The sequence below is a fragment of the Pseudoliparis swirei genome, chromosome 22 (assembly GCF_029220125.1).
Source record: "Pseudoliparis swirei isolate HS2019 ecotype Mariana Trench chromosome 22, NWPU_hadal_v1, whole genome shotgun sequence".
NCBI lineage: Eukaryota > Metazoa > Chordata > Actinopteri > Perciformes > Liparidae > Pseudoliparis > Pseudoliparis swirei.
In genome coordinates, this window is record NC_079409.1 from 5,773,419 (window position 1) to 5,800,791 (window position 27,373).

The window sequence follows — 27,373 nt, forward strand, 5'->3', positions numbered from 1 at the left end:
TTCCCCCAAATTGTAGCTTTGCCTCTCGGAGATGTGGCGGACAGTCGGAGGGTGAAGCGAGACCACGAGAGCGGCAGCAACCGATTTGTCGTGCGCGGTTAACGGTCTCCCGGCTGGAGCTTCTGCTTCTGGATATTTAGAGTGCGCGTGTCCGGTAAACGTTTCAAGATCAGAACCTGAGTGCGACAAGAAGAACCCGGCTGGGGGGGGGGGATCGCACCGGGAACTGCGCTTCAACACTGTCTCCAAGAGCTCCACCGGGACTAAATAAAAACCCGTCACGGGACGACATGCAATGCGGTCGCTCGGGAGGCAGAACTGATCTCGCGCGAACCCGAACGCGGTAGGCAGAGCGGCGGAGAGGCGAACCGGTGCGGTCGGTTGTGTTCCGCCGTGTTTCCACATTCTAGAAGACGAAGAAGATATCGATTTATTGTTATTATTATCTCTCTCTCTATATATATATATATTATTTGTTGACGTCTCACCTAACTGGACTGACTTCCCCACGAGGTTCCACTCTTGAAGAACAACGTGTTTATGGATCGCTGCGCAGCGAGGCTCACCGGGAGTTGTAGGCTTCGCTCTCCTTCTGCATCGATCATGTTGATACCTCGCTGCTGCTGTGAACTTTGGTAGCTGTTTGCACACCGAGCCGCAGTGTAGCGCACCGATCCGCGTTATAAACAAAATACACGACCAACACACGCAGCTTGACCCCTGCAGAGGAAGCGGGAAGCGCCTTTTTTTCTTCTTCTTCTCGCCCTCCTCTTGTTTTCCTCTCCCCAAGAGGTCGGGACGGATCTCTACCTATCTCACTCTCTCTCTTCCTTCTGTGATTTTTTAAAAACAAAGACCAAAGTGTTTGGGGATAGCATGGCAATGGTAGTAAACCAGTGGCCAGAGAACATTTCTGCAGATCCGGGGTCCCAGCTCCAGATATGCGGCCAGGAGCCCGGCGGGGCGCCGGGAACCCCCAACGGCTCCACCCCGGGGAACGACGCACTTTCCGGGGACAAGATCCCCAACGTGGACTGCATGGTGTGCGGGGACAAGTCCAGTGGGAAACATTACGGCCAGTTCACCTGCGAGGGATGCAAAAGCTTCTTTAAGCGCTCGGTGAGGCGGAACCTCTCGTACACCTGCCGGGGGAACCGGGACTGTCCCATCGACCAGCACCACCGGAACCAGTGCCAGTACTGCCGGCTGAAGAAGTGCCTCAAAGTCGGCATGCGAAGAGAGGGTAAGACCATAGGTGTGTTACGGATGTCCGCGTAAAGTTGTGGCACATTTGTTTACTAATTTGTGTGTGTGTGTGTGTGTGAGACCTAATGTGCCTCAGTGTAAAATATCCATCTTAACAGGCCATTAAAGTCTCGCGCTCCGCCGTAAAATATTTTACTGTCTCAAAAAAATAAGCAACCAACTTCTTCACATCGCCGCTGCTTTACACGTGCAGCAAGAACACACGTGACACATGTTAGAGGACACACTTTATTTTTGTTTTATCATGACACATTTAAACTGAACCCACATGCGTTTGGACTCAACGTGTCCATCTGAATAAGCGCGCGTAATAGTTTGTGCGTAAAATACGCGCCACGTTCCGCGGCGCCTGTTGATCCTATAACGTGTCACACAGTTTGTATCCACTGTTGCTATTATGGGTAAATAATCAGCCACCACCTGCGGCAACGACACAATGCTTACTTCACATTCTTTTTACCAAATCCCAGCGCCATTCACGCTGGTGGCTGCGCTCTGTGAAATCCCTCCTTTGTCCCCCCCCTCCTCCCCTCCCCTCCCCTCCTCTCACCCCTGTTTTAATTATGCTGTTTGCTCACCGACACCCAGAGCCGCTAGAAGAGGATGCCGCTGCATTTGTTGTATTGTGTTGGATTAACAACGGGTCAGTTAGCCGCAAAGGGGAGCGCCGGCGACCTGTCTGCGCAGAGGAGCGCTTCCCTTATTGAGTATCACTCCGCAGCGTCGTGCCTTTCACTCTGGAGATGGACATGGGGAATATGTATTTATTCCTTCTTTTTTTTAATGTTCCAAACCCCCAAATGGGGCCGAAACATCTGTGCGTTCCGCATCATGCGTTCGTTTTTCTTTTGTTGGTGCATTTTGGATTAGAGGAGCTCGTGATTTAGAGGCGACCTATTTTATGATTTAAAAAAAGGGAGAGAATTAGTTGTTTTTGTTTTTGTTGTTGTTGTTTGTTGGTGTTGGGAATTGATGGAAATGCACAAAAGCAACGCCACACACCTTCACGCAGGTGGATCGTAGGCAACAATTTTTTTAAAGAAAAGAAAAAGTCCGTTCACGCTTCTCCTCAAAGTCTTTATCGAAGATGTCCCTTCGCGCCCCGTTTGTTTTCTCTCAAGAGGACAGAATGGGGTCAGCAGCAGCATCCCAGTGAGCCATCTTGCTCAAGGACACTTCGGCAGGGCATGTTTTAAAGACTCAGAGTGTCTCCGCGACCCCTGCGCCCTTTGTTCTGCGCCCTGAGCCCACATGTAAACACAGCAGAGACGGTCCCTCGAGGGTTCCCCGCGTGTGCACTGCTGTGCCTCTCGATGCGCGCGCACGTGTGTGTATACTGTATATACTGTACACACACACACACACACACACACACACACACACACACACACACACACACTCATCTCGTGTAAAATGCCCGCAAGCAACGCCAACACGTTGGGGCTGCTTTCCCCTGAATGAACCCGAGCAGCATGTTTTTTGCAAACACACACACACACACACACACACACACACACACACACACACACACACACACACACACACACACACACACACACACACACACACACACACACACACACACGCGCACACATGAATTCATCACACTTAAAATGAAAGTTCAACTCACCAGCAGAAATTATATCATTTGAAAATCAATTTATTCCTCCTATTTATTGGAGGTGAAAGCTATTTTTAATGCAGATTATGATTGTAGACCTTATATTGCATCAAAGTTATCACTTTTCTTTTTTCTCGCATGTTCCTTGAACGCATCATATAGTCTACGAGTCACGAGGTTTCTCATATTAAGAATAACGATGCTTATTATCATATTTTAATCATTTAGCCTCTTAAATAATTTTTAATTAGGACTTCTTCTACTTGGCAGACAATATTTATATATATTCAATTTGTGATAATCCCACAATAAAAACAACAACAACAAAGTGCATTGAAAGGCCAGAAATTCTTCAATTGGAAAGAAAACCTTTTGTCTTCATTTTTAGAAATAATAAGGTTTAAAAGTCCTTATCTGCTCATTAGCTTTTTCCTTTTTTTTCTGCAGCTGGTTTAGAGTTCCGTTAAAGGCTTAAACGCAGAGCAGGTCAACTTCCATTGGCGGAGCTCATATGGTGCATTCGAGGTCAGAGGGATTAAACCGTGTCCTTAAATCCTCTTTTGTGGGCTGACTTCTGTTCTTCAGCGATCATTTGTCTATTTAGGACCTCGGCTGGCAATTTGGAAAAAAAAGGGAGAGAATCCCCCCAAAAAAGAGAGATTAACGACATGAAAAGGTTCCATTGGGATAAACGTGAAGAAGTGATCATAATTCATTAGAAATATTGAGCATGAATTAAGTGAATCACCAGTCATCCAATTGACCCTTTAGCGATTTAATCCAGACTCCCATTGTTCCCCCTGAAGTGAGTCACAACCAACACATCTGAATATGTGTGTACTCATTAATATAAATTATTCATGAAAGTGTGAAACCAAATCTTCATTGTTTCATCGTTACATCTTCAGTGATTTAAACGCTGCTTCCTTAAATCCCCACTGAAACTGTAGCACCCCCCCCCCCCCCCCCCTGAGGACACAAGGCATGTTTCCTCTCCATTATTGAACAGGTTCACGGCAGGCTGTGTGTGTGTGTGTGTGTGTGTGTGTGGGGGGTCATGTTTATGCTCAGTTTGGAGCGTCAAAGTAAAGGCGACCCGATAGCGGAGGTGTCTGTTTGATGGATAAAGAGTTTTTAATCATTTAACCCTCCTGTTGCCTTCGGGGTCAATCTGACCTCGTTCAATGTTCAACGTCTCAAAATATATGATTGGCATCATGGTTTTTTTGCTTCATATGTCAGGTCTTTTTCATAATTTACACGCGTTTAGTTTGGGTTGTCTTGGATGATGTTGAGGTCACGATATCACATATATAATCTTCAAAAATCTTTAGGGCCGACATCACCATGTCGTTCTCTGATGGTTCACACGTGGGGGAGGGGACATATGGTTCCCATGAAGATATAGTTCACACAACATGGACAACAGCCTTCTAAACACTTATTGTTATTTATTTAAAGGGCTATAACACACGTAAAGTACCCGACACTTACATTTGGGAAATCATTTGATTTATGGTCATTATCTGGTGGTTTGAATTGATGGAGTCACAGGTAAACGATGATAGAACATTTGAAGGTAACAGAAGAGTTACATCTATTTTTTATGTACTGGTATCATATTGTCCACACTGTACCCCCCCCCCCCTCACAGCATCACTGAAACATGACTTTGCTGTTTTCATATAATATTTAGCTGAGGGTTTGGCGAGTGGGCCGCCGCTCTGAGAGACGCCGGGTAGAGCTGCTTGTTCTTTTTGCTTCTCTCCTCCGGAGGAAGACGTCTGACCTCCCTCTGCAGGCGTGCTGCGAGGAACATCGTATCAATTGTAGGGAGACTTCAAATTGATGCCCCGAGGCAGCAGACACATTTCTGTGTTGGCCTCAGTGGGAATCAAACCCCCACCCTCCCAAAACACTCATTTCTCACCACTGACCCTCGTCTGGTTTCTCTGCTTCTACGTTGAAGCGGAGAGGAAAAGAGAATCGGACTGAAGGATTGCTTCTCCAACCGGAGTGAATGTTTTAATGTTTGAAGCGGCAGCTGAGGACAGAGAGGGAGAGAGAGGGAGAGGGAGGGAGAATGTGGGAGGGAGGGAGAGAGGGAGAGGAAAAGTGGGAGAGGGAGGGAGAGAGAGAGAGACTGTGATAGAGGGAGAGAGAGAGGGAGAAAGTGGGAGGGGGAGAGGAAGAGAGGCAGAGGAAAAGGGGGAGAGAGGGGGAGAAGGGGGGGAAAGAGGGAGAGAGAGAGAGAGAGGGAGGGAGAACGTGGGAGGGAGGGGGGGGAGAGGAAGAGAGGGAGAGGAAAAGGGAAGGAGACTGGGGGAGAGAGAGATAGAGAGAGGGGGGTGAGCGGGAGAGGTGAAAGGGAGAGAAAGAGGGGGAGAGAGAGAGAGACACAGTAGTAGTGGTAGTTTCTTTACAGCTCTGATGAATGCACCGCCATGAGAATGTCCCCTTGTCGGCCCGTATGTGTGTGTCTGTGTTTCTGTGTGTGTGTGTGTGTGTGTGTGCGCGCCCTGTATCGTGCCCCAGCTGTGAGCTACACGCCGACACGCCGAGTCAGTGATAGTAAATAGTCTGAACATCGTTGTCAGGAGTCGGTATCGGTGAAGGATGTAGGTCACCGCCAACACACAAACAACACACAGCAGGGTCCAAATGTCTCTCTCTCTCTCTCTCTCTCTGTCCAGTGAGTAAACAGTGACTAATCTAGTCGTTCCCAAACTCTGGCTCGGGACCCCGCAGGAGGGTCCCAGGGGATCTCCTGAGGGTCGCAGAGTTAAATTTACTTATTTATTTTTTAACATTTGAGCCCGAATGTTCGATTTCCTCCCGATCGGGACGAGGTCAGGCCGTCATCCCGCTCACGCTCTCCTGTTGCCTTTTCCGCTGTTACCAAGCAACCACACGGAATAGGAAGAAATGATATCTGCCAGCTGTGATTGGTTCATGTGGTCCCCCCACCCCCCCCCCCCTTTTCCAAAAAGTTACGAAAGTTAAAACTATTTTTATCTCGGATCTCGGGGAGCAGCTGCCGCGTCCTTTAAAAAAAAGAAGAAGAAGAAGCACTCGTCGAGATATCACGCCACTACACGTTTAAAAATGTTAATTCATGATCTATAAATCCTGATAAGAGACAATTTGTTAATTTAGTTTCTCATTTTTCACGAGTGAGTCCCTGAAAGACACTTTCTTACTCCCTCGGCTCTGAAAACCTTCACTTTACTTTATCTATGAACACATTTAAACACTTGACCCTCGCCACTGTAGTCGTCGTTACCCGTAAACGACTCCATTCACGAATCTTTCATAATCACGAGGTACCACACGGGAGCCTCGCTACCATCTCCAAGGCCTTTTAATATTACACAATAGATGATTCATGATGTTTGGGATTTATTCAAGCGAGACGACGTCCTCTGGAAGGTAAACGCTTCCTGCTCACATTCCGATGTCACGTGACCCTCTCAGGTGCTTCAGTCCATCAACTCCAGCAAACGGACCGACTCCCGACTGGTGAGACGCTTTGAGTGGCTCACCCTGTTTTTTTGTGGCGTGACACTTGGGTCTCTTGTCATAACACACACACACACACACACACACACACACACACACACACACAGAGAGAGACACACACACAGAATCTGTCGGGAACATTTAACCCCAACGAGGCTTCTCTCTCCTTCAGTCTGCTACTCATTCATCCTCTATTAACGGGCGGTGGGGGAATCTGTGTGCATTCATATTTGAGGTATTTAGTTTGTACATATCTGGAAAAGTATTTTTTTAAACATTTAAATGCATGTGGATATTGACCAGTCATGTCTCTTTCAATGAGGCTCCTCTCTGACCACAGTTATAGTATCAAAGAGTCCTTTTTCCCTTTCTGGCCGTGCAGATATACGATAGTTTTGGTCTCACAGAATGCCAAGAAAACGTGAAAATATGTTGTTGTTGTTGTTGTTGTAGTTTGTGGGAACTTTTGTTGCCCCAAAATAAAACGATTCATTCGTTCTCAATAGCAAACGCCTCTGAAGCAGCTCGCCGTGAAGCTAACGCAGCTCGCCGTGGAGCTAACGCAGCTCGCCATGAAGCTAACGCAGCTCGAAGTGAAGCTAACGCAGCTCGAAGTGAAGCTAACGCAGCTCGCCGTGAAGCTAACGCAGCTCGCCGATGACTCACGTCTCCCTTTCGAGTGGATGGTTTTTGGGAGCTGAGCTCCGTAAACAAAAACCCACTATCTCTGTATCTCAGTGGCAGATATCTCATATCTAGCAAAAATATAATAAAAAAATGGGCTGTTTACCACTTGAGATGGATGGGAGTAGATGTTTTGGGTGCACTGGCCCTTTAAATGTAAAAGAAAACAAAAGCTTCAACACTAAAATTGGCTTTTTTAAACTCACTCTTTAATTTTTTTTACTGTCTGATGATAACAACAACAACGCGTGGGCGTAGCCCTGCTGTTGGAGAAAGAGAGGGGGGGGGAATTGTGTGTTCAGTATAAATAAGGACAGTGTGAGTCACTGAGTTTGGGGTGAATTTGCTTCGCTAATTAATTCAGGAACTGAATCATCAAAGTCTGAGAGAGAAGGACTGAGGCGAAGAAACCAAACCTCCTTCCTGGAGAGCTCCTATGTCTCTCTCTCTCTCTCTCTCCCACTGTTTGCCCTCTCCGGTTCTTCTCTCTGCCACATACCTCTTCTCTGTTCCTTCATGCTTCGACTCACGACTGAGGACCGAGTCCGACCCGTTTCCAGCGTGCCGACGGCCAGTGAGGTCACCTGGTCGCTAACGGCAACCCTTTAATACAAACACACTATCGTGTCGCTTTTGCTCTATTTCTTTTATTTGTGGGAGGCAATAACACTTTTTCAGAGGTCCCATCTACACCGAGGTACGACCTGCGTACCATTAAACAACGTATTAAACGCTTCAATACTTTTTGTTACCACTAGGGGGCTGTGGAAACGAGCTGTAAACACAACACTGACATATTACCACTTTAAAAACATTGATGCACACGTCGGAGCGGTCAGTAAAGACAACGCCCTCTTTAGCCGATGTGTCACTTCAAACGTTCCTTTATTTGCAGAGCAGCAACAGAAACATGAATTAAACAGAAAAACCCTCGCTTTGTCTTAAATGCAGTTCTTAATATGTGGTTAAATGCGGTTCTTATTTTGTGGTTCTTAAATGCGGTTCTCTGATTTGATTCTAAATATCCAGATTCTTAAATGTGGTTCTTATTCGTGGTTCTCTAATGCGGTTCTTAATATCCGGTTCTTAAATGCGGTTCTTAATATGCGGTTCTTAGATGAAGTTCTTTAATGCGGTTCTTAGATGAAGTTCTTTAATGCGGTTCTTAGATGAAGTTCTCTTATGCGGTTCTTAGAGGAAGTTCTCTAATGCGGTTCTTAGATGAAGTTCTCTAATGCGGTTCTTAGATGAAGTTCTTTAATGCGGTTCTTAGATGAAGTTCTCTAATGCGATTCTTAGAGGAAGTTCTCTAATGCGGTTCTTAGAGGAAGTTCTCTAATGCGGTTCTTAGAGGAAGTTCTCTTAAGCGGTTCTTAGATGAAGTTCTCTAATGCGGTTCTTAGATGAAGTTCTTTAATGCGGTTCTTAGATGAAGTTCTTTAATGCGGTTCTTAGAGGAAGTTCTCTAATGCGGTTCTTAGATGAAGTTCTCTAATGCGGTTCTTAGAGGAAGTTCTCTAATGCGGTTCTTAGATGAAGTTCTTTAATGCGGTTCTTAGATGAAGTTCTTTAATGCGGTTCTTAGATGAAGTTCTCTAATGCGGTTCTTAGATAAAGTTCTCTAATGCGGTTCTTAGATAAAGTTCTCTAATGAGGTTCTTATACGCGGTTCTGGTTGAAAAATAGAGCTTAAATCACAGCGGTAAAGTTTATTGTTTAAAAATAAATAAAATAAAATTGTAAAATGTCAAAATGAATTATAAAGTCGTGGTGATCGTTTTTAAATGTGTGATAAAGATGACATCGTCTTTCCTGGAGAACCCTGCTGACCCTCTCTCTCTCTCTGGAGCGTGAACTCTTTGTTTCCACTAACTGAACTCGCTCTTGCGGAACAAGACGGGGCGAACTCCGTGGCCCGTGGACTCCACCGGCCGCCGTGTGGTCTCTTAGCAACCAGCAGAACGTAACGCATCCCGCCGCTACCTCTCGCCTCCCGAGGAGCAGCTCGAAGCATCGATGGAGTTCGAATCCTCAAATTATATCTGAGGAACCATTCAAAGACAGATAGTGTGTAAACAAGTCTTTATCTCCGCAGCGCTCCTGGTTTACACATTAGCTCCTCTCGGCCCGCTATCTGATCCTCCGGGAGCTTTGCCCTGCTGCGGCGCAGTGACCTGCAAGTCAAAGGTCAGGGCCGCAATAAACCCCGCCCTCTGAGCGGGATCCCCCTCATGCGCTCACAGGCAGGCGGGTACAACTAATGTTTTTTTTCCACTTTTACGGTCGTGTGTTTTTGATATTCAGAGTTCGTACGGCTATGGCAAACCTGGAAAAGTCCTGGAATTTTAAGATGTTTATTTCCAGGCTTGGGGAAAAAAATGATCCCAAAAGTTTTAAAAAAGTCATGTAAATGTGTTATATTCACATATGTGCATTTACGCTGAGTTTTAAATAATTAATGTGCTTTTAAAAGAATGATGCTCAAAATATAAGCCGGCGTACAGACGCTCTCTTTCATACTCGCACATTTTCCTCACTGCAAGTGAACGCACCGTAACTGAAAAGACATACTTGTTTATTCTTTTAATCTAAACTATCGTCTCTTATTCATTTGAGTCATTTAAGGTTATTTACTGTATGCTTTTTCATGTGATTTCACAAAATGTTTGATCATGTAAATTCGGGTTGACGTCCTGGCCACTCATTGGTCCTCACGTGCATGACCCCTGTGTATTGTATTGATTGCAGAGGTCACACGGGTTCATGTTCTCCGATGGCGGCTTTACAAATGTACAAAATCTACATATAGAAGCGCCGCCGTCGGACCGAGCTGATCCATAGAGCGCCGGCGTGGCCCCGGCTGCACCGTGACCTTTCGGCCCGGCGTTGACGGGCCGTAATTGTATTTATCCGATGTAATTCCACTAACAGTCCGCCACCCCCCGAGGCTAATCCGGGGCAGCCGGGCGGCGAGCGGCGAGCCGTGCACTCACCATTTGCTGAAGTGGCGTTTTGAGGGGGAAAAAAAGAGTCGCCGCTGTAAATGTCCCACGGTGCCTCCTGTGCCTGCACTCCCCCCCCCCCGCCCCCCTCCCCCCTACATACATGGGGTGATGGTTTTTTTGTTTTTGGTCTTTTATTTAGTGATTTTTTTTGGGTATCCGAATAATTTCATTCGCCGGAAAGAATGACTGTACGTCGAGATTTTCCTTCGTCCGCCGACGAACTCGCCGCATGGAGCTGAGCCACAGAGAACCAATTAAAAAGCAGGAATCGGCTTATGGCAGACACCCAAATCTGACTCTACCCCCCCCCCCCCCTCCTGTTATTCTCGATCTCTCTGACCCTGCTTTCCTTTTTTGTGGTCTTATCCTCAGGCATCTGCTTCTCTCTAATGTCATTTCTCTCTCTCTCTCTCTCTCTCTCGCTGCTCTCCTCCATGTCAAGATACTCCATCTCTCTGCACGTCTGTCTGCATCTCTTTCTCTCTCCATTCTTTTGGATCTTTCCATTATCACTCCTTGCTCCCTTTCTGCACTCTTTCTCTCTCTTTTTCTCTCTCTCCCTCTCTCCTCTCTCTCCCCCTCTCTCTCTCCCGCTCTCCTCTCTCTCCTCTCTCTCTCTCCCCCGATCTCCATCTCTCTCTCTATCCCCCTCTCGCCATCACTCTCTCTTCCTCTCCCCCTCTCCCTCTCCCCCTCCCACCAGCTTCTCCTATCCCCATCTCTCTCCCTCTCTCTCTCTTGCCCTCTCCATCTCTCTCCCTCTCTCCCTCCCTCCCTCTCATCCAGTCAGCTGTAGGCGAGGAACAGAAACACAGAGTGATGTGCCTCGGTCCTCAAGTGCTCCGCCTCCCTCTCTCTCCCTCTCTCTCTCTCTCTATCTCTCCCTCTCTCTCTCCCTCACAAGTGCTCCGCCTCTCGGCCCCGAGTGACCCTCACAATGAGGCTTTTGAGAAGTCAAGTGGATCGAGCCTCCCGCAGGATTAATCGCCAATCGATTTGAAAGCAGATTTAATGGCTGTTAAATTTGCATATCGGCGTCATGAGAGGCAAAGAGGGGGGGGGGGGGGGAAGCGGGTCGCGGGGGCACGTCATTGAATCTGGGAGAATGTTAAGCCCCTCCCCTCCCCCCCCCACCCCCGGTGAAGGTCAGGGACCGCGTGTTTCACGGCTGTGTCGACGCATGAGCGAGGAGCCCAAAAGAAGGTCGTAGAGGTCATCGAGGTCGTAGAGGTCGCGTGGAGCAGATTCTTTGGTTTTCCAGCTGACGTTAACGAGCCGGAGCAGAGTGACAGTTTGGGGTTATGGACTCGGAGACGTGGACCAGCTGGGACAGACGGGGTTTTTATGTCCTCTCGGGGAACACGACAGAAGCGTTGCTCTAAAGTGACACGTGCTGCAGTTCACCCCCCCCCCCCCCTCCCCTCCTCGATGTGATGACCGCTGCCCCCTCGTGAGCGCAAGAGGAAGTCGGGCGATGTTGTTGAAGACGAGGTCAGGGTCGCACCCCGTTTCCTGTTTCCTCCCCGACGGTCAACGTTATTTTCTCTGGACCACGACCGCGCCGAAACTCAACCCCACGCATGAAATGACATCACACGCCATCCAGCCGACGCCATTCATGTGACATTCACACACTGTGCGTCTTGCTCAAGGACACGTCGACTAGGGCGGGGGATTGAACCGCCGACCCCCAGATTGAAAGACGAACATGCTCACGATGAAACTGGTTTATTTTTCTATTTTTCTTCGTCATGCTTAAAGGGATTCCCTGTGTGTTTAAAGAAGCTAACGCACACGTAGGTCTTGTGGTTTGTGAAAACCGCCCGGCGACAAAGACACGGGCGAGAGACGCTGCCGCGGTGACGAGGAATGTCCCATTGCGCAACACCTCTCCACGGCCTGTTTGCGAAGGGAGGACGCGGGTTGACACAAGTTCGAGGGGGGGTGGTGAGGGGCGGGGGGGATTGAGGAGGTGACAGGTTCTGGAACTTTGAACACCTTCTTTTTTTTGTGCTTGAAGTATATATATTTTTCCTGGCCTTCTTTTTTTCGCCCTCGAGTGATTTGACCTCTCGGTGCGTTCGCTCGACACGGCGTGCGAGGTGACGGGTGATGCTCCTCCTCCTCCTCCTCCTCCCTTTTCGTTTCACCCCTCTCTCCTCCTCCTCCTCCTCCACCTGTCTCTTTATGTAAACCACGGCTCTCTATCTGAAGCCTCATCTCAGATTATATTCAAATCCGGTGAACTCTGCACCTTCTCTCTCTTTAAACTCCCCTTTCTCAACTTATCACCTCTCCACCTTATCTCCACATTTCACCCTTTTACCTAATTTCTCAGCCCCCCCCCTCACACCCCTCCCTCTCTGCATTCTCATGCCCCCCCACCAGCACCCCCACCCCACCCCTCTCTAATGAGTCAGACAGTGGGGATGATTGAACAGGTGTTTTCCAAATAATCCTTTTGAACACTCGCTGCATCATCACCACACGAGGGGGGGCAGGGGGGGGGGGCTCTGCGTGCCCTTTTCTCCTCAGGCTGAGCCATTTGCTAGGAGAGGGGAGGGGAGGGTGTGGGGGGGTTACCCATTCATGTGTGGTGCGTGCGTGTGTATGTGTAACACATGTACGGTGTGAAGAAGTGGTTGTCATTACTCATTGAAGAACAGCAGTGGGGGACGACGACGGTCTTTCCACTGGTCCGCTGACATATTTAGGAGTCAGAGAAATGTTCCACACTTTTTTTTGCCTCTTTGACCTCATTCTGCACCCCCCCCACACACACACACACCCCTCCCACTAACACATTTGACATGCCCAATTTTACTCTTCGCCCTCCTCTTCCTTCTGTTTTCCGCTGCAGGCCTTTTGGTTTCACTCCATTTTACATGCAGGCCGGTTTGGATGTAGACCAAGTTTTGTGTGTTTCTCATTTTAAAGCTCCTAAATAAGAACATGTTCAAACTAGAACGGGCACTCGGTAGAGCGCATACCTTCGCATATCACAAGATTGGGCATTGGATTATGAACATTTTGGCATTAGTTGCATGCCAATTGGATAAAAATTGACCGCGCTATGGTAAATAGAAGATTTTGACCTTTTCATGACCTTGACCTTTGACCCGATCGATCCCAAAATCTAATCAAATGGTCCCCGGATAATAACCAATCATCCCACCGAATTTCATGCGATTCGGTTTAATACTTTTTGTGTTATGCTAATAACACGCATACAAATAAATAAATAAATAAATACACGGCGATCAAAACATTACCTTCCTCATTTTCAATGCGAAGGTAATAAAGTGCGCTTTTTCGAAAGACATCGATGAAGACGAACACAGTTTGGGGTGACTTAGAAATGTTCTTATTTCTCAAAGAAAAGTGTTTTTATCATTGAAGATAACATTAAATGAACTAGAACGGGCACTCGGTAGAGAGCATACCTTCGCATATCACAAGATTGAGCATTGAATTATGAACATTTTGGCATTAGTTGCATGCCAATTGGATAAAAATTGACGCTATGGTAAAAAGAAGATTTTAACCCTTTCATGACCTTGACCTTTGACCCGATCGATCCCAAAATCTAATCAAATGGTCCCCGGATAATAACCAATCATCCCACCAAATTTCATGCGATTCGGTTTAAAACTTTTTTTGTTATGCGAATAACACGCATACAAATAAATAAATAAATAAATACACGGCGATCAAAACATAACCTTCCACATTTTCAATGCAAAGGTAATCATAAATACTCTCTACATAGTTAATGTGTAAATGACTATTCTCTGGTGTGTAATGAAGTCTCTACAGAGGTGTGTAGAGGCCCATCTCCAGTGTTCTAGTGGTACATTGTGTTATCGCCTTAGAAGACTAGCAGAGGGGTAGAAAACCCTTGAAACCCCTTTTTATGTGAGCGCAGCTGAAAACAGTTATGCTGGTGAGAGAAGCTATAAAACTGGCCTTCCTTTGAGCCACAAGAAGAACTACATTAATATTTACAATAAAAATCATTATTTATAACCTCGTCAATGTCTTGACTAGATTTTATATTCATTTGAAAAATAAAAATGAGAGTTTTCATGGAAAACACCAAATTATGTGGGTGAACCCAAACTTTTGAAGCGTAGCGTAGATGAAGACGTTCGCAAAGCGAGAAGAAAACAGAAACACATTCACATATTCATGGTTTGAAATTCTAATCTTGACCCCCCCCCCTCCGCGTCTTGTTCTCCATCAGCTGTTCAACGAGGACGCACATCGAACTCCCAGAGCAGCCCGGGCCAGTACCTGACCAACGGCACCGACCCGTACAACGGCCAGCCCTACCTGTCCGGCTTCATCTCCCTGCTGCTGCGCGCCGAGCCCTACCCCACGTCCCGCTACGGGGCCCAGTGCATGCAGGGAAACAACCTGATGGGCATCGAGAACATCTGCGAGCTGGCCGCCCGGCTGCTGTTCAGCGCCGTGGAGTGGGCCAAGAACATTCCCTTCTTCCCCGATCTGCAGCTCATGGACCAGGTGAGACTTTGACGACTATATTCACATCTGAATATCCAGATCTGAAGGTTCATGTTTAATATTTTGGGGGTTTTATCGCTCTTATAGTTCGATCAGAAGATGGAAACCACTCGTGCGTCGGCGTGAGCTAGCGGCTCGTTAGCGTAGCTTAGCATACGTTCTGGAAACGGCTGAACTGGCTCTCTCCAAAGATAACAGCATCGGACCCCGTTACAACTTCATGATTCATGATCGTCTTGTTGTATCTTATTAATTGGATGAGGATAAGTTAATTTAAAAAAACATACAATGAAATTAACCTTTTATAGGGCGCTCATCGACATACTTTGAAATTCAAAGTGCTCTTGGAGGACATAACAATATACTTTTTACGGTTGTGAGGTAATATTTTTGTTATGGTTTTTAGGTAGAATATGAACTTATTTGGTTCCTTGTCCGTTTGTGATCAAATTAAATAAGTTACCATATATGGTTCCTCCGCCCGATAAAGGGGTTACGTTGGCGACTCGTCAGTCGAACGGTTTCTTTATGGCATCTCGCCCTCTCATCACACTTAATTCTTATTCTAAATATAATTTTTTCTTTTCATTTATTTAGAATCATCGTCACTCGGTGGCATATAAAAAAATAAATGTTGTTGCGTTATTATATATTTATTAACCGGATATCGAGGCTGCATGTGTGGATTCATCCCAGCTGTAAAGTCTTGAACCCGACCTTTAATTATTCACGTGCACTTCGACACATCACAGATATGTCACACTCTGCACCCTGTACACCGCTAACGTCACGCTAACGTCACGCTAACGTCACGCGTGTTGTCTGTTTTCTATAATCCCCCTTTTTAAAATTATTATTTTAAACTACCGCTTTCAAACCACTCTGTTTACACCTGACATCAACACACATCTTAACCTTTTAATTAACCATAATTTTTTATTTATTTAAAATGTTACTTTGTTGTTGTTTCTGTGTGTCTTGATTACTCAGTGTGGACAAAATAATGTGAACGCCTATAAAAAAGAGAATTTGCACCGATTATTTTAAATGCTGCTACACAGGGGAGTCAGATTCCCATTGCAGGCTGTCAACCACCTGTTTATATGTAAAACATATACAAATCAGCATTTTCTGAAGCAATTATGCCTTTCAAAACCTTATAATATTGTTTTTTTTAACCTACGACCGCTAATTTGCGTGAATGATTTGAACTCTGTGGCGTTTTCCTGTTGTGACCGCGTCACACCCGTCACTATGCGGCCGTATCGTACATGAAAAGCACATTTCCTCCTCCTGGTGCCGTTACACAGCTTCCCACAGCCTCGAGTCATATTCATGACCTTTTGAGAAGCTGCAAACGTTTCATCGCATTAATTCTTCTTCTCTCCGTCGGTTCATGAAGGTGCTCCCTGTGAGCCGTGAGCCGGCTCCTCCTTCAGTGAATGAATATATTGTGTTGGGGAGATGTGTGTGAATGGTTCTACTGTCTCCAGATGGAGTCTCTGTTTAGTCTTTTTATAATGTGACTACATTATGACCGTTTCCACTGGATGCTCGATGGAATGTGTTGTTGAAACACAGTTTGATTTGACCTTTGATCTTCTCAAACATGCCGTCACATTTTTAAGCATCATGTGACACGTTTTAATTTAATAATCTGTAAACATGCATTAAGTATTTTTTTTATATAAATTGCGATGTTTTATTTATTTTACATTTAGCTGACGCTTTTATCCAAAGCGACTTATAAACATGTTATAGACGCAGCTACAGGGAGCAACTCAGGGTTACGTGTCTTGCTCAAGGGCACATCGACTAGGGCAGGGATTGAACCACCAACCCTCTGATTGAACTTCGGACCTGCTAACCACTTCCTTCCTTCCTTCCTTCCATATAATGCGTTATTTCTGTCTCAGTTGGCCTCCTAAAATCTCCTTCCTTCCTTCCTTCCTTCCCTTACATTTAGCATTTAGCTAACGCTTTTATCCAAAGCGACTTACAGTCTCGTGACATTCACACACCGTAGACTCAGCTACAGGAGCAACTCAGGGTTACGTGTCTTGCTCCAGGACACATCGACATAAATTTCACATATTAACCACTCGACGCCGCCCGTTTCCTCCCTAGGTGGCGCTGTTGCGCATGTCGTGGAGCGAGCTCTTCGTCCTGAACGCCGCCCAGTGCTCCATGCCGCTCCACGTGGCGCCCCTGCTGGCGGCCGCGGGCCTGCACGCCTCGCCCATGTCGGCGGAGCGCGTGGTGGCCTTCATGGACCACATCCGGGTCTTCCAGGAGCAGGTGGAGAAGCTGAAGGCCCTCCAGGTGGACACGGCCGAGTACTCCTGCCTCAAGTCCATCGTGCTCTTCACGTCCGGTGAGTCTGAAAACGAAGCGCGCGACGCGTGAGGCGGACGCAGGACTCGAGGAGCGCCGGATGGCTGCGGACCATCGAAAGTTTAGGAGTAATTAGAAATCCTAGGATAAACTTTTTTAAATATGTGTTATCACCAGTGGTGTATATTTTTTTGTACTTAAGTATCAAAAGTAATTTTCTGATCACAAGGTCAGAATTTTGAGAATTATTAACACTTCCTAACATGTCACTGTCAACACTTCTTCAGCTCATTAATAATTGTCTCATTTACATAACAGTGTTATCACTGCTCTCTAAGATCTCTGTGAGAACAAGAAACAACTTGGAAATCTTTTTAAAAAATCATATTGGAGAAACCGTAAGCCGCGTTCACTCGGGTGAGTTTACTCGCAAGGGGCGGGGCTTATCTCCATGGAAACAGTTATAATTTCATTCATCCAGCATGGAAGAAGTAACCGCTAGTTCTGCTTTATACGTGTTGAGGACATCCCACAAACGTCTGAACAATGCCCTCGTGTTTGGGTTCATAATAATAATATATATATTTTTATATATATATTTATTTTTATATATATATTTATATTTATATATATATTTATATATATATATTTTTAATATATACATATTTATATATATATATGATATATTTATACATATATCATATATATTTATATAATTATACGTATATATTTATACATATATATTTGTATAAATGTATACATATATATATATATGTATATATATAAATATAAGGAGAGGAAGAATTAAAAAGCATCCTGCCAGACAGTTCAAGGGATGCAGTTTATAATGTGACAGTACTTTAAGTTAAATCAAATATTAGTCCACTTTATTCATAATTTTCAACAGAAAACAGTTCTCCCACTTGATCTTTATCCTCGACTCCCAAAGGATTCTGGGTAGATTCCGGTGCCTGTGTCCTGTGAGTAACTTCACTATTGCTCTGGCAGATGGGGGGGGGGATTCCCCGGCGGGTGAGCTGACTTCCGCTGGCGGGAGGGTTCAGCTAACAGGGTTATTCACGTTGACAGGGACACTTAATCACGGGGTATCAAAGCACATGTAAACGGCTTAACCTGAATTTAAGAACCGGCCAATAGGAGCGCTCGCTCTGTGATTTCAAAAATAGCTTGATGAGAATGAACCATTTAATGTAAATAACTATGTGTTGAACATTTATCACGAGGTTAGAAGTTCAAAGGGAACTTTACAATTTTACATTATGTCCTCAGGTCAGTTTGTTTACGTACAGTCTGAACTATAAAAAATAAGAAGGAGGAGGAGGAGGAGGAGAAGAAGAAGAAGAATGAGGAGGAGGAGGAGGAGGAGGGAAACAATAAGAGATGTAGAAGGAGGAGGACAAAAAGGAAGGTGGAGAAGAAGAAGAAGAGGAGGAGAAGGAGAAAAAATAAGAATGAGTAGGAGGAGAAGAAGGAGGAGAAGAGGAGGAGGAGAAAGAAGGAGAAGAAGGAGAAAAAGAAGGTGAGAAGAAGGAGGAGGAGGAGAGGAAGAAGAGGAGGAGGAGGGAGAACAAAGATGAAGAAACATCTCTTCCCTCTGCTGCGTTCAAATTCAGTTTGAGACTCACGCGCTTATATTATATATATATATATATATTATATATATATATTATATATATATAATATATATATTATATTAATACATAAACACCCTGTCACCTTTTCACCTCCGCCGAGGCCGACCTCTGCGTGACCTCTACCTCTGCAGCAGATCGTGTCTCATTGGCTGCGTATGCAAATGTTCCGGTCCTCCCCCGGTCCCCCCCCCCCCCCCCGCCTCCAGCTGCCTGTCATGTGACCCACAGAAGAGTAGCGGCCTCTTTAACAGCTTCACTGAAATCACGTCAGGAATATATATATATATAAATATATATGTTCTTTTATTCTTTTCTTTTTTTAGTTTACGGATTAAACTGTAAGATTTTCACTTGAATCTTTGACGTCACTTTTCGTCGAAGTTGAGATACATATGATTTTTTTTATTAACATTGCACCAAAATAAAGTTCAAATAGAGACGGATACATTATATACAGAGAGAAATAATAATAATGTAATCCGAACCGACCAATCCATCTCCTAAAAATAAAAAAATGGACGCCATGTGCTAAAACAGCTTCCTCGTGAAATCTCGCCATCCCTTTCTGTAATCTTATATTATTGATGATGACGTAACTTCTCGCCTCAGATGGACAAAGAAAGCACAGACGTGGCTATTCATAGCCTAAAAACATGCCCTGAGCTTCACGCCTCCTCCCCGCGCGGCGCCGTGTTCTCCCCGCCGCGCACGCCATCTATTCAAAATATGCTGCTGCGGCCTCCGGAGGATGAGATGAGGATGAGATGAGGATGAGATGAGGTCTCGCTGCGGCTCGGACCCAGTTGAGCTTCATCCCAGCCGTCACCGGCTCCACCGCGCTGTCACATCCGGGACGCTTCACACGGGGATCATTGCGCTGCGACCCGGGGGGAAGGAGCCGCCGCCGAGATGCGTCTCGCCGCCTGTTGTTTATTTCCTCTCCGTTTATTGCGTTCCTTCTCTTCCGCTCCCGTGCGCGGCTCGTCGGCTTCGCTCGCCGTGTTCCTCTCCTCTCCTGCATGCCATCTATTATTGAAACCAGTCATCCACCCCTCCTCCCTGTACGCTCCCCAAACCCCAGACCCAGAAACCCCCCCCCCCCCCCACCACAGGAGTTAAATTATGCATGCTGGTTTTCGGTGAGGATTCTCAAAACGTGGCCCGGCCCGTGACCTACATCACCCCTGCTGCCCCGGGCGTCCCATGTGACTCCAGATGGACCCGTGTGGACGCACTGCGCAACAACAACAAAACTGCAGATGCCAAAAGAAGACGATAGGAACACAGACATGTGAATTTAATAGAGACAAGACGTGCTCTCTCACACACACACACACACACACACACACACACTAGGGAGACCCCGTTAGTAAACCTGGCTCCGTCTCTCGCCTCCCTCCGTGTCCCATCAGGACGCATCAGAGACCCGGGCATCTCAGCGCTGCCGCCCTGATCCTTCACCCCGCTGTGTGTGTGTGTGTGTGTGTGTGTGCGCGCGCCCGAGGATCAGACAAAGGAAACACGGCGTGTAAGAGCGGCGCCCACTGAGCTGTGGCTTCGGCACGCTGTGTGTGTTTCTAGCTTTACTGATCCCAACCGGGACGCCTTGACACGCAGGAGCCAAAATGGCGGCCCCCAACAAAAAAAAACTACCCCCCCCCCCTCCCACCCACACCACGAGTGGAAGGGAAATACAGCTGAAGCGGGAGCATTTATTCACTCGTGACGATGAGAATGGCGGCCGCTGAGGGAGGGGAGGGGTCGACACATAGTTTTTTTTCTTCTTAAAGATGGCGTGAATTACATTTTGTTTGTTGTTGTTGTTGTTGTTGTTGTTGTGTGGAGCCCAGCAGGATTTACGCAGGGGACGGGTCAACGTGTAAGTCGACAAAGGTGTCGGGTTAAAAAAACGCTTTCAGATCGTCCTCATCGGAAAGCTGTCCCTCAAAGGAGAGGGTTCACCGGGGGGTCGAGAGCCCCCCCCCCCACCCCCATGTACAGCAGGAGCGCCGTCGCTCCGTCTGGAGTTCACACGTCTCTGACCCCCTTTCGCTAAACCCCCCGAGCCTCCCCTCTGCACACGGAGGGTGCAAAAAGTATCGCGCTATCGTGTGTGTGTGTGTGTGTGTGTGTGTGTGTGTGTGTGTGTGTGTGTGTGTGTGTGTGTGTGTGTGTGTGTGTGTGTGTGTGTGTGTGTGTGTGTGTGTGGGGCGGGGCGGGGGGGGTTATGTGTGAGGAGGCAGGCAGAACATGACCTCCGAACGTGGCGGTGGAGACGCATCTCTGCAGTGACGACCTGGATTTACTCAAGTTTACATATATATATTTTTTTAAAGAAGCTTTTAATTATATTTTATTATCTGCTTCCATCGAGATGAGATTGAAAGCATCTGGTCAACCTCACGTCGGGGTTATTGTCACATTTAAAAATAAAATAATACTTCATCAAAATATCTAAAAAGGCACAAAATAAATAGATACAAACAAAAAATCAAATATAAAGCAAAGAATTATGAGAATAATTAACCTTGAAGAAAAATAATGCTGCTTTTCCGAACTAAATCATGTTTAATCTTAAATTTAAAGCCAATGAAAAGAACTCTTGTGATTATTAAAATGTGAATTTGTTGTCGTTTGTAAAAGATAAATAACTTAAAATCCGACGCAAAACGACTTTAAGTTCCCCAAAAATAAAGAAGCAGTCAATAATGTTATTGGTAAAATAAAATAATCAAAATTCCCATGTAACTCCGTAACGCTTCATTCTGGTCACATGACGTCTCTTCACCTGTCCTCCCCTGTTGCTCTCCTGAAGGGTTCTTACCTTCTTTTACCCCTAAAAGGGTTTTTACTATTTTCCTGATCTGATGTGAGAGGTCAAAGGTCAGGGATGTCGTATGTGTCCAGACTGTAAAGCCCTCTGAGGCACATTCATAATTTGTAATATTTGGCTTTGTAAAATAAACTGAATGATGATGATTACATTTAACAACCCCTAAATCTGTTAATTAATCATATAGTTTAATTAAAGGAATACATATTTATATAAATGTTTCTTCTTTTAATCAAACTGTGAAAATAAACATATGAATATAACAAATTTCCATGACTTTTCCAAAACTTTTGAGATTTAACTATTTTTCCAAGGATTTCTCCGGGCCTGGAAAACTATTTTATGATTCCAGAACTTTTCCAGGTTTTCAATGACCGTACGAACCCTGAATTTCATTATTGTGCTTTATTTGGTGTTCACACTCAACATGGATCTCCTCCAGCCGAGACATGAAGCGCTTATAAGAAAACTGTCTCTAAAGCCCTCTGAGGCACATTCATCATTTGTGATATTTGGCTTTATAAAATAAACTAAATGATGATGATTATCAGGGTTCGTACGGTCATGGAAAACCTGGAAACGTCATGGAATTTTTTTATGTTAATTTCCAGGCCTGGAAAAGTCATGGAAATGAGTTATAATCACATGTTCTTCTCTCCCTCCCGCTCCCTCTTGCTCAGTGTGTCTCATGTATAGTTATCCCCCTGCCTCCCTTAATGATAACGAATACCACAAGTGTAGTTTTTTTAGGTTGCCAGGTTGAGGCAGGTAATGGGGGGTTCACGGCCATTTGTTCGCAAGCTCAAGCAGCCAGCTAGCGCCCCGCCTCGGCGCCTCTCTCGGGCGCGAGTTACAGTCAGTTGCAGTAGTTCTCGGCGCCCGCGGTGCAGCCAACTGGCATGGTTGGGGTTCTGTACAGTGCTACAGCAGTACACACCAGCACGCCAACCACACCACACGTCCCAGTCGAACCCAGTTTGCTGCTGCCCCATTAACACCCGGCGGAGCCGGATCGGGGAACACCCCCGTTATCGGGCGGCGACCAGTCAGACGTACAGGCCGGGCGAGAGCGGGGGGGTCGAGCGGGCGCTCCTTGCCACGCGGTTGAAGCTGCTGGGCTAAGGATCCAAGGATAAGCGGATGACTGTACATTGACGCCGAATGACCTTCGAGCCGAAGTCACACGAAGTCACTAAAAATAATTAATCTATGTTGTGTTGGCTTTGGTTTATCAATCGGTCGTACGCAATTTCTTCGGGCCCTCTTAAATTTGCAGAGAGACTAATTGTACAGTCGAATGTCGCTCTTCAACCGCTGGCTGGTGGTGCCCAGCTAAGCTAAGGTGGTGGGGGACACGAGACAACAACTGGAAAGAAAACTGGATCTGATTCTGGGAGGATGGACGATCCGCATTTGAGATGCATTGGACCTGGATGCTGCACTTTAATATAATATGACCACCACCGGACCCGGAACGAACAACTGAGGGTTCAGATCAGACGGAGCAGAGTAGACAGAGCACACCCTTCCTCTGAATCTTATCTCTTCCCATTTCTGACTTTAGACTTTAGAGTACTTTTCTGTTAGTCCCCACTTCACTTAACAAAACAAACAAAAGTAAAACTGCAACACAGAAACTACAATAGTACACCAAGATAAGTCGTTAACATAACACATTCAAACAAATACCCTCTATTAAATATGGTCCTTAAATATCTCCCTCATATTCGTTCTACTGAATTAAGTTGTGTTTGTGAATCAGATAATATAATTACTTTAATGATTTTTGTTTGAAACATGAAACCTAAACTGTCCTGAAAGTTGACTGAACTGTCTCACTGAATCAACACTCCCTCCAAGTTAATAGACCGGTCGAGGTCACCAATCGGCCGAGGAGGTGGAGGTGCACTTTGAAAATCGCTCAACCAAAAATACACTCCACAACATTTGAAACACCTCATTTGAAAGTCTTGCCTCTTTTCAGTCATCACACTACAATTAAAACACTACACTAATTCCAATTTATAGATTCTGTACCACCAGGTCATAATATCTGGTTATTATCTGAATTCTCAGAATTTATATATTTGGTTTATATCTTTTTCTTAAAGTTTTATTTGTATTTTGTTTATAAATTGCGATAATAATGATTGTGTTAGTAATGCATGCTTCTCTTGTGGATTGTTGACAGTCTGTTGTCTCATAGGCTTTGTGGCCACTCACTTGAACCACTTCACCACAGAACTTCTCATTTAGCTTTCTTTGTGACATTGGAGTACTTTTTCATTGACCCATCTCCTCTTCTGCCTCTCTCGACAGACACCTGTCTTTTATACCAAGTTTACCTACCTGCGTACTAAATAGTCAGGTTTTCTAACTACAAATGCTAACTTTCCTAGATGTCTAAATTTAAATTCCTCTGTATATTCTTTAATTGATTCGATCTGTATTTCCCAACCCAACACGACGGTCTGTTCAGTCGGAGTCCTGTGGAGATCATTTTGTCCGTGATGAATCATCTTGTTGTCTGAGAACAGGGGAACCTGCCCCTGAACCTCTGAAGAGACTGAGAAGAGGAGGTTTGCCAGGACCCTGGTATAAGACCCCTCAGCTTATTCTCAAGAATCAAAAGCGAGCAACATACGCAACGCTTGAAAACTAATCTCAAGAACTCGCTTCCCGAATAGAGATAGTCTTAAACAGATAAGACATAATAGAAAAAGAATAGCTCCGTATATACTCATCAATAACTGAAAAATAAATAAACCTCAGGTTCTTCAGCACTGTAGCCAGGCTGGACAGAGAGTCACAGCTCTGACAGAGCAAAGCATTTTAAAGCCTAGTTATAACTATTGACTTTAGTTTAAATGACTTTGAAAAGATTAGATTGAAGATTTTAAAGATTAGATTAATAATGCCCATCTTGCCCAATGATCTGGTGCTCCTGTCGCTGGCCAATCTGGCGTCGTATGCTGGCTTATTAAATTTGGAGTATGCTTCCTATTTTTCCTGTCTTCAATTATTTTACACACCGTCATGTTTAATCGCCTACCTGTTCCTTGTCAAGGTCCCTTAAGGTATACCTTCCTCGTAAAGCTCTTGCTTTTAGCGCCTCTATGTTATTAGACCAATGTGTCAACCACGCTCCACACTCCTTCCCATCCAAAGGTGGCTGGCATTACTCTTGAATTGAAGAAGCTCACTCCAAGTATTGGGTATTGCAACACTGACCCTATCCTCCCACTTCCTCTCCAAGAAGATCCTGAGAAAGTACGCAATCAGTTTAAACACTTTCTACATCATAATAGTTTATTTGAGAAATTTCAATCAGGATTTAGAAAACCAAGCAGCATTCAGGCACTCTCTGAAAAATTACTGTTACACTTAATGGCAGCAGATAAAGGATCTCCTCTCTGGTGGGTCTTCATAGACCTTAGTGCATTGTTAGACCAATTACTACTATATCCTTTGTATTGTTACACTGAGCACATCGAATTGGCATTTGTAAGTAATTTTAATTTGTCTATTTATCATTTTATTCTCAGTTTCTATTTTTAAAATTGTAAATCAGCACAACTTCATTTTCACTCATAATTACGGTTCTCCACAAGGCTATGACTACAAACTTATTCAGATTTACATACCTAATTCCCTTTATCTTATCAGATCGTGAAATTACCTCAACCTTGCGCAAATGAACCTGTCAACATCTTATCGATAAAACCAAGATGAGACAACGGCAACTGTAAATTCAAGCGTTACCTTAAAAACATAAAGCATGTCTTAAATCCAAATCTGCTGATTTAAACTCCAACTCAAACATGACCGGCTAATTTTTGACCACCCTGAGCAGATCATTTAAGAATTATCTGGTCATGGTATTGCTTTATCTCCAACCGATCTGTCCAGAATCTGTGTAATGAATCTTTAACTTGTGGCATCGGCTTAAGCATGAAGCAACCTCATGCTTTATTTCATCTAACTTTCATTTCAAAATCAGGCAATAATAACTCAAAAAACCCAACAGAAAAATCTCAAAAATTGCATCAAAATTGACCCACGTCATTAGATTTTCAAGACTGGTTTCAGCAGCTCGTATTAGCAGGCTGCTCTAATAAAGTCTTAGCCCTCCAGTTTTAGGAAGTCTGCACTGCCTCCTCCTAAAAAAAGAGATCACATCACAAATTTCTCTCTTGCTCACTAAGGCTCCTGCTTTCTCCAAAGAATCACTTCACTTTACTTTTCCTCTTAACCCTCCTGATTGGTGAGACGCCCATCATATCTTTGGAGAGCTTCACGGGATATCTTAAGCTCACTAGAGAGCTACGCCAGCTAAATGCGACTGCTCTTGTGTTAGAGAGCAGCTTCTAGAACCAGAGCCAGAGGAGCCTTAGTTATCAAGCTCCTCTTTATGGGACCTTCTTCCATTTCAGTTAGGCAGACACAGTCACCCTGCTCGCTTAGTACCCTTAAGACCTTCCTCTTGACAGAGTTTTATAGCTTTAGGGGATCATTTTTGATGCACCAGCCTCCTTTTTTGCTTGCCTGCTGCTAGGCTTATTTCTCCTTTAGAACCACTATGTGCCTATCTCCTTTTTCCCGATCCTGACGCTTTTTTGCTCAATCACATCGCTACTAATCTCACTTTCTCTAAGATCCTTTCCTCGATTATTGCCCATCTGTACGTTGACCCGGGTCATCGGACCAGATCCCTGTCATAGACTGGCCGCCTATGATCGGGAATGATGCCATGACCCTGCCTGATCCTACGCCTGACCCGTGGACTCCTCCTCCCCACTCCCATCTGCCATACTGATCGTGGGACTGCGGATCTCCTCCTGGACGTGGATATGAACTATGGATAACTATTGTCTCATTCACTCAATGTATTTGACTCTAAATCTACTTGAATGTACCTTCTACATTTATTGCATCTGTCCATCCTGTATCTGAGAGGTTGCTCTGCCTGTTTTCCTTTTTCCAGGTGGTTATCCCCTTTAGATCCTGAAGCATTATTTGGCCTTTTCCTATGTTTGTGAGTCTTTGATTGTAATGGAGAGTTTTTGATTTAATTTGAATTTACGCCGAGTTTTAAATAATGAATATTTAGAAAGAAAGACGCTCAAAATATCAGCCGGCATACGCTCTCATACTGGCCGCGCAATTTTTATATATATTTTGTTTGCGTTTAATTTAATGTATTGTTTAAATACTAAATGTTCTCACTTTTTCATGTATAAATCGATATTTCAGTTAGAAATTTGGTTTAAAGTCCTGGAAAAATCCTGGAACTCCATTGGTCAGAATGTGTAAGAACCCTGGTATGAATGTTAGCTACTGAATGGGTGAATGATGACAAGTACAGGGTTCGTACGGTCATGGAAAACCTGGAAAAGTCCTGGAACTCCATTGGTCAGAATGTGTAAGAACCCTGGATTATATTTAACAACCCCTAATCTCTCCCTGCAGATGCCATGGGTCTGTCAGACGTCACCCACGTGGAGAGCATCCAGGAGAAGTCCCAGTGCGCCCTGGAGGAGTACGTGAGGAACCAGTACCCCAGCCAGCCCAACCGCTTCGGCCGCCTGCTCCTCCGCCTGCCCTCCCTGCGCATCGTGTCCTCGCCGGTCATCGAGCAGCTGTTCTTCGTCCGCCTGGTGGGCAAGACGCCCATCGAGACGCTGCTGCGCGACATGCTGCTGTCGGGCTCCAGCTACAACTGGCCCTACATGCCCACCGTGCAGCGCGACCGGCCCATCTCCCTCCACTACAACGAAAACGGGCCCTGAGGGTCGGCCGAGACCACGGCGACGAAGAGGAGGAGGAGAATATGCACGAGGCTGAACGTCCGTCTCACTTCTCACCCCCCCACCCCACCCATTATTCACTTCAACTCCTCCCTCGCTCATTCCCAGCTCAACACCCCCCCCTC

At 45.4% G+C, this 27,373-nt stretch overlaps 1 protein-coding gene across 2 annotated transcripts; it reads left to right on the forward strand.

Annotated features, from left to right (window-relative positions):
• The first annotated feature begins 226 nt into the window (after positions 1-226).
• Positions 227-27,373, forward strand: nr2f5 (nuclear receptor subfamily 2, group F, member 5). 2 transcript variants are annotated; one of them, XM_056444594.1, is made up of 4 exons: positions 227-1,255; positions 14,339-14,619; positions 16,747-16,993; positions 26,911-27,373. In XM_056444594.1, exons 1-4 carry the CDS (start codon positions 877-879, stop codon positions 27,228-27,230), a joined length of 1,227 nt encoding a protein of 408 aa, XP_056300569.1. In that variant the 5' UTR covers positions 227-876; the 3' UTR covers positions 27,231-27,373. The 2 variants fall into 2 exon arrangements, with proteins under 2 accessions (XP_056300569.1, XP_056300570.1); XM_056444595.1 differs by having other exon boundaries at positions 227-1,243.